Source organism: Vicia villosa, linkage group LG7 (genome assembly GCF_029867415.1).
Source record: "Vicia villosa cultivar HV-30 ecotype Madison, WI linkage group LG7, Vvil1.0, whole genome shotgun sequence".
NCBI classification, from domain to species: Eukaryota; Viridiplantae; Streptophyta; class Magnoliopsida; order Fabales; family Fabaceae; genus Vicia; species Vicia villosa.
Window position 1 is genome coordinate 95,150,702 of NC_081186.1, and position 8,795 is coordinate 95,159,496.

General features: G+C 35.2%; 1 protein-coding gene across 1 annotated transcript; it reads right to left on the minus strand.

Moving 5' to 3' along the window:
* Nucleotides 1-3,149: 3,149 nt before the first annotated feature.
* LOC131615959 (protein ROLLING AND ERECT LEAF 2-like) lies at nt 3,150-8,290 on the minus strand. The gene is made up of 6 exons (XM_058887162.1): nt 8,123-8,290; nt 5,938-7,040; nt 5,750-5,824; nt 5,021-5,235; nt 4,346-4,569; nt 3,150-4,259 (listed from the first exon to the last, which is right to left on the minus strand). The coding sequence occupies exons 2-6, from the start codon at nt 6,986-6,988 to the stop codon at nt 3,509-3,511; spliced, it is 2,316 nt and encodes a 771-aa protein (XP_058743145.1). The 5' UTR covers nt 6,989-7,040; nt 8,123-8,290; the 3' UTR covers nt 3,150-3,508.
* Nucleotides 8,291-8,795: the final 505 nt, after the last annotated feature.

The window sequence follows — 8,795 nt, forward strand, 5'->3', positions numbered from 1 at the left end:
AAGCAAGTCACGCACTTTAGCTCCTATAAGGTCATCAAGAATAATAACATCAAAATTTCTCAAACAAAACTCCTTGCCTAGCCAATTATCTTCCCACGCCTTAATATTATTTCCATCCCCAACAATCCAAACAGTCTGGAGCCCTAATCTTTCAATAGTCCGGAGCTTTCATTATATTGTACTTCCTCCTTAAAACCTGGCACCACAAATCATTCGCATTCATATATACCTTCCAGCCTAGCTTCATCAAACAAACATTGTTCAGAGTATTAAGATCTCTCAACCCTACCCCGCCTTGATGCTTCGGTCTTTTCACTGTCTCCCAAGCAATTGCATGCATTTTTTTCTTTTCATCAGTATCACCCCACACAAATTACCTTTGTAAGTGTTGTATCTCTTCAAGACAAGTCCTAGGTAATTTATTTGTCATCATCAGGTACAGAGGGATGGCTTCAATAACACTCTTGGCAAGAGTTACTCTACCTGCTAATGATAAGTTATCCCTCTTCCAACTAATCAACTTGCTCGCAACTTGATCAATTATGTATTGAAAATAAATCTTTTTTAACTTCTTGCCACTAAGGGGAACTCCAAGATATTTTCCAAAACATCTAGTCTGACGAAACTTCGACACTTGCAAGATCTTTAATTGCATGCTTCTCGAAACATTATTTGTTAAAAGAATACTTGTTTTATCTTCACTAACCTCTTGTCCTGAAAGCTTACAAAAAGGGTCCAGAGTTTGCATTACACACTTTATTTGTCTCTCTGTTGCTTCTCTAAACTAAAGCAAATCATCCACGAACATTAAGTGAGAGATCCTAACACCATTCTTGCCAAGCTTTAAACTCTTCCACCTTTTAGATTCAACTTCCTCTTTAATAAGATGGGAGAGCTTATCCATACACAACAAAAACAAATACGGAGATATTGGATCGCCCTGTATAATGTGGTTTCTTATCAACAATATTTTGTCATTAGAATCCTCATATTTGAAGTATAAAATCTAATAAATTTGGGTCGAATAATTAGATTTTGTCCTGCCTCCTCAATTATACCAGACACTTTGTCAAAGTTATACTTTTACTGCTATGTCCTTGATAATTTTTTTTAGTTTTTTAAAAAGTGTAGAGGATTTTATTATACAATATCATTTTTTTTACAACTTTTTCAGTTTTTTGAAATTTTACATGAATTTATACCAAACTTTTGTTGAAGCTTACCGAATTTTATTAATTTATATCAAGACTTACCCGATATATCTGAAAAACAAGTAAAAGTCCATTGATATTTAGAAAAATGTATGATGAAATACGGGATCTTTTCAAGATATTCGGCATAGGCTAATTGTTTTTGAAAAATATTCTTAGTAGCTATCGAATTTTTCAAAAATAGTAATAACCTATACTAGGTATTAGATATATTGAAAAATCCGGTACATATCAAAAAAATTTAATTTTAAAAAAAATACAGTTGCCAGTGGTTTTTTTTATTATATAATTTTGCTTTTTAAACTAGATTTATGACATTTTTAACAAAACAGTATGACAGTATTAACACATTTTATCAAAAGTATTTGTATAGTCACAATTAACCCGATAACATATATACATATAATGGATAATGTACTACAATTTGAATACAAAACAAATTATGTTGACTTGCTAGCGTTTGTTCAGTGTCTTATATGTCCCACATATGCTATTTTGTTTTCCATGCTCTTGCACCTTCACTAGAGTTCTTACTCCAACGATCAGCAACGAAAGTTAATGAACAATCAAGTTTCAACTCACCTGAATCCAATGACTGTTGTTAACAAAACCAACTACAATAAGCTTATGTCTACTCACAAGACGTACAAATACCAATACATAGTGTATCTATAAGCAATAGGGTAACCCATTTGTCACGACTCTGAACACACAAACTAGCTACTCGCAACGAACTCCTGACTTTAAAAATTGTATCATATAACACCTTGGAATACAACTGATGTCGTTGATAAATTTCACCATCTAATTGCGTCCGAACCAAAGACCATGATTCTTCACCTCATCCAAGTAAAGTTGCAATGGCATGGAAACCACAATTTCTATCAGGCTCTACATCAACAATGTCTTCAATGTAGTCATGTAAGAAAATAGTAAACTGAGACAAGTAAAAATGTCTTAAAGATTTGTTAGACGGTTGACTTGCAATTGGTTTTGTACTTGATCTCTTCGTCGTCTAACTTTTCTACGAGGTCTTAACATACTTCCATTACAAAGTTAAGTTGATTTCTTGGCAGTGGAATATGATGGACAACAAATCTATTGTACCTTGTAGTTTTTTCTTTTGGAATCAACACCCTTTGAACTTTTTATGACGTTCGAAGATGGTCATTTATGTAATTCGGGTGAGTATCCCTTATACTCTGTTTTAATGAAAATATCATAGCCTATAAAAATAAATAAAAAACGATCATGATGTACATCACTCTCTTGACCCTCTCAAGCCAAAACCTAAAATGAGCATGAGAAGTCTAATTGCTCAAGCCAAAACCTAAAATGAGCATGAGAAGTCTAATTGCTCAGCCAAAACTAGGGATTAGATTTTAAAATAATATCAAAACGAATAACAATGACAAAAATAGAAACTATATTCTATATAGGAGCTTTAGCTTTCATTTCACCTCCATGTTATTAACTATGAAAAGTGATTCATATCATTATCAAACATATAATTATTTAGTTCAAAGTGCACTATGAATAAAATGTTGAATAAAAATAAAGGTTTTTTTATGACAAACAAGAAAGGATTTAGTGTCAGACGATAACGTGATATTGGAGCTCAAAGCTGCAATTTGTGACCATGAAAGTTATTTTATGTGTAAAAGATACACATAAAGAAGAATTAAAACTTCTTTTTAGGTTAATCTTTAGGGAAAAACTTTTATCACTACAAATGCATGCTAGTAGTTTTGTGTGTCTAAAGATATAGTTTTAAAGTGTATAGAAAAAAGTGGTAAAGAAATGATTGCAATTGCAGAATGATAATGCACGAACTTATGTATGAGCTCAAACAATAATTGAAAAACAAAAGGTAACTAAGAATTTACGAACTTATATTATAAGGCATTGGCAAACCTTGCACATGAACTACTCAACATATTTAGTGACAAAGTGATGCAACTTTTTATTTCATTAAGTTCATTCAATTGTTCAAAAAATTACATTTGTAATGCTTGCCTTCAAAGTGTGTTTCTTCACCATTAAAGCCTAGTACTTACAACTCTTACAGAATATGTAACCACCAATCCACAACCTCTCCATAGATATCTATCATCTCCTTCTTATATTCTTAAAAAGAACTAAAACTAATAAGTATGCAAAATAAGCCATGACTTCAATATATTCTTTCATCTACAAATGCTTCATCCATTGATTGTACTATTGTATGCTCAACACAGAAGCTATAATTCTGCAACTCCGCAACATTTCATGCAATTCTTCTCGCATTGTTTGGATGTTTATTTAACCGCCTGAGATTGTGACGTTGATTGCTCGTCTTGAGACTCAGAATTTTGGCGACCATATTGAGACTGAGAATTGAAATGACCATTTTGAGAATGAGAATTCAACCGATGATAAGTGTTCTTGGCGTCCTGAATAGCTTGTTTAAGTTCTTTGTACATTTTGACAGATGAACCGGATAAACTATTTAGTTGACCGAGAAATCGAATCAAGCTTGCTCGAAATCGATCAAAACCTGAAATCCAATCCTCCGAGACGTCGTCTCTTAATAAACCGTCTGCTGATTCACCGCCGATATGAGAATGAGTTTCTTTTCCTTGGTTCTTGTCTTGATATGGTAAGAACCGGGCCGTATCAGCTGCTAGGCTTTTAATAGAATCGACAACATCCTTGACAGGTAATGTGCCGAGCTTTTTCAACCAGACATCACACGTGGCGTATATTGGAGGACCGTATTGTATAAGAATTTCAGATTGCGGCCTCCTTTTTCTTTTGAACGATTTTTGTTGAAGAGGGACGCATTTGTGAATCCAACCATTTATAGCCTCGAGATAGAATTTCTGAGCTTCGATCCACTTGGTGAAGCTTGATGAAAGAAAGTGGAGTTCATTTTCAAGATATGAAGTAATCTGCCTGCGTAATTCCGAATGCATAGTGATTCTAGCATGGCTGTTGTTATATGATGCTGACATGACTTGAAACTGAAGCTTGTGGCATTCATGCATTACTTCCCACATTCGAGTTAACCTGCCGTCAAAGCATAACAGAAATAGATGAATTACGAAAGCAAGAAGTTCATATCAGTTGACACAAGCAAAGCTTATTAGTCTTACCCGTCAATCAATTCCTCAAGCTGTGGCTGAAGTTCTCTGTCACGTAACTCCTCGATCCTCTTTGATATAGAGTCTATCCTGTGAATTGCAACTCTGATTCTTGAGTGCAGATCCTTGACTGCAGCACGAGTTTTATCAACTGTGGAAGTCTTTTCGGCTTTTGATTCCAAGTTCCTTAAGACTTTACACTTCATGTCATATTGCTTTCTGACAATCTCACTAGCCTGTGATTCAACGAAATTGACACCGATATTAGCAAACTGACGAGAAACACACAATATTTTGAAACATACTTTATTTGCTAAAACGACAATCCTTTTGAAACGGAGGGAGTAACACACAATATTTGATCATAGAAATCGGCCAATTGTGTCAAGCCTCTGACTGCAATGCGGCTGCCATACCTTCCTATAATAAAGCTTAGAGCTTCCAGAGTACGATATATGCTTAAATACTACAGTCCATTTTACAATATTACCCCCTACATATCCCGCTCGAGGCACCTGCTCACTTATCAGTAAACTATGAGTCGCACTAAACAACCTATTATTTGAGATACTTAATTGCCAACAGAATGTTCAGCTTTAGGGATTACTCAAAATCCAAAATAATACTTCAACATATACTCATAAAATACGTAAAGGTCGATGTATGTGTTGATGAGAAATACGATACCTTCACTTCATCATAGAGCTTCCTTTCCCAAGCATGTAGCCTATCCAAGGTTGATGCATGGCTTCCAGAGATCATACACGAACTATCAAAGAGATTATTTGTGTGTTCCTCTAAATTTTCCCTTGAGTTTGCATCTAAAGGGTTTTTAGAAGAGGAGGATCGAGATGATGCTGTCCTATGCCAAGTTATGTACTTCACCGGGTTTTGAGCAGGCTCTAGGAATATGTAAAGAAAATAAAAATTAGATATTTGAATTATAGAAACAGATTTGAACAAACAGGAACAAGTATCAAAATTACAAAAACTTATAGTTGAAGATCCTAAATTATAGAGTAATAAAACTTATGACGAGAAGAAGAATAAAACAACATAACGGAATTGAAAGTAGAAAGCAGCGCAGAACGATTATTTGTGAGCAAGAACATAACATTACTCTTTAAAGGGTACGGATTAAAATTTATACCCTTAAAAAAGGCAACAGTTTAAAACATAGAGTTTATCCTCAAAGTTCTAATAGCGGACCAGATAGCAGGTTGAGGCCGCAATAGGCGGACGCTACAACCGCTATTGTTGACAGCGGCTCGCGGACCAATAGCTTGACGCAGAACCCTACCACAGCTATGCCACCCGCTATAGAGTGCTATTGACAACATCATCAATGTCTAGGGAAAACATCATCGATGTCTAGGGAACATGAAAGATCTATGGTTAATACAACTCAGAAATTACCTTCTGGAGCTTGACTTGTAGGATCTTCGCCGCATGAGAAACATGCCTTGCACAATAAAGATGCCAAAGAACCATCTGTCATGGAAAATAACATGTCACGTCAGAGAAAGTTTCATTATTGTATTCTATATATATATATATATAAATAAGAATAAGAACTGCTAATAAACAAAAGCCAGAAAAATTACTTTCTTTTCCTGGGAATATCGGTCGAAAGTGAAATTTATTTGCTTCAAGCATCCTTGGAACCTCTATACCAGATTCCGAAGCTCTAATAAAGAGAATCTCGATATCCCTCATGCTCGAAAAGAAATTCTTAGGTGTGACTTTATTCTCACTATGGCTTTCTTTCTCCATTGGTTTATTCGTTTCGGGTGAAGCCAAAGCTGCCATAGGTACTTTCTTCGATGGGGTTAAATAAGGAGAGTTTCCCTTCACCTCATTTACCGATTCGACTTCAGAAACTGAATCCCCTTTCATAGGTAAAATACTTGCTTGAACATGGTTATTACTATTAGCTCTATTTAGATTTTCAAATCTTTGGACTAGAGTTTCTGCAGAAGGCTCTTCGTCAAATTCATCTTCCGAATCCCGCGAGCCACTAGAAGAAACGTTCTGTACGTCATCTTCCAACTCAGGAATTTCTTCCCCGTCATCATGATGCGTGCCCTTTGCATCTTGAAAAGAAAATTGATGATCAACAGGATTAAAAAGACCGAAAAAATCCCATTGTGGAGTTCCATCCGGAAGAGGAGAATCTTCGAATGCTTCTGTTTCAGACAATCCATTTCCATTCCGTGCGATGCCCGATGACGTTACCGTCGCTATAACAGGTGTAGGTGGTTTTTCTTCAACTTTCTTAGAAGAAAAACTACTAAGTTTCACATGATTCGCGTGGAACTTAGTAGAACTACTAGGAGGAGAGGGAGTTGGATACAAGTTTTGCATTTCAGCTGCATCGATATGTTGCGACGTAGATGGAGAAGACTGCGACATTGCCTTATCGGTTAAAGCAAGTGCTTCTGGTGTTGCATTAGTGTATAAAGAAGACTCTGTGTGCGGTTCAGGTTCCGTGAATTTGTTAAGAGCCGTTCCTACAATTTTCAGTGACTGAACATATGAAATATGTGCAGCTGCCAGAGAGCAACGCCCGTCAAGCGCTTGCCTAACGAATTTCTTCCTTTCACGGCACAGTTGCAGCGCTTTATCATCCTCCATTTTAGAGCTTGAAGCTCCCATTTTCTCTAACTTGCCTTTTCCCTTTATAGAAATCCTAAACCTTGATTTCTATCTGCAAATTCATTCAACATCAAGTTTATTAAGATTAATCACTACCAGAACCAAAACCAGTTCAACTAGAGAACATCCAAACATGTCAAAATCAATTTTGCCTTACTCTAAAAGTGGAATTTCAAGTAGTAGACACATAACATTACAAAACTAGCAACAACTTTTACAAGGAAAATACAAATCATAAGTGTTTTTTTTTTCTCTTCCTTCGAATACACAGAAACCAGATTCCTTAAGGCTATGGTTGAATATCATAACATCAATGGAGCATAATGGAGCGGAGAAGAATAGGATGTAGCGGAGTAGGATTGGAGCGGAATGAAGATTCCATTCTATCGTTTGGAAATTATCATTTGAAAATTTTAGGACAGAACAAGGCAAATTCTTAATTCTGCCCAAATCGAAGGGGAAGAAATATGCTCGTAAGTGATAGAATGGAATCCATACCACTCTATTCCGCTCCACTCCATCCGATTTTCCATCAAATTTTAAATGATCCAATCAACAAAATACCACTTCATTTCATCCTATACCGCTCAATCCAATTCTATCAATCCAAACAAAACTTAGTAACACATTCTAAAAGGCACTAACAACATCAAGCCTAAAAAACTAATACCACTATCAACTTTCATATGAAAATACAAGCAAATACAAAATGCATCTCAGAAACATGTTGAAGAAAACAGAAAACAATGTTAGTGAAACCATTACAGCATCAAACAGCACCACCACAAATCACTGAAGTAAAACAACCTCAAACTTCAAACATTCAAATCACTAATAGAAACTTGAAAAACGAAAATCAAAAGACACTGTTCAAATCCCCAATGTGTGGCACAGTGTTTTATACAGAAAGGAATGAAATTTAACACAAAGGAGGAAACTTTCAAGAAAAAGAAAGACAACCCATTACTAAAAATCAATCATAGAAAGTAGAGAAGTTTTTAATTGATTAAAAAAGAAGTTAGATCAAACCCAAAAACAGTTTGACATAGAAAAAACAAAGAGGGCACCCAAAAAGCAAAAAAACACAGTTCAGCAAGATAAAAAGAAGAAAAAGTAAGGATTTTTGGTGGGTACCGAGTGTGCATATTGAGAGAACTTGGATTTCAGAGATGACCCATGTAAGAGAATCTTTGACAGATACAAGATTTGGAGAAAAAGAAGAGAATTTTTCAGAGATGAGAGAGAGAGAGAGAGAGAATGGAACAAATCTAGTCACTCCATTGCTGGCTACTATACCATGCAAAAGAAAACATAGGAAGACACAGACATCTTACCGTGGTTTGTGGGGCCCTTTTCCATGTGGACCAAATTTTTTGACAAAGTGGAGCGTGGAGACACGCGCTTGGAGGATTCATTATTTCATTGTGGACTTGAAAAATAAATGATGTACTTTCTTTCTTGTTGAAGGATGTAATTTCCATAATAATCTTTTCCAAATGAAAAAGTTATAAGTGGTAGATTTTTATATTAGGCAAATTTGTGTGCCTTGTAATTTTGTTGTTAAGCTCGAGTTTTGAAAGTGAGATTTTTGGTGTACAAATAAGTAATAACTCTAAATTAAGATTAAGGGGTTTTTTTTTGGGTACATTAGTGTTGTTTATTGAAATTTTATCTTTTATACAAAATGACTTGTCAATACCACATGTTACAACTAATATCATCAATAATTTAAAGAGGATCTTTTTTGTTGAAATAATATAGCAAAAGAAGAAGAGTTTTATTGAGAGGTGGGTGGAGTTGGAGTATA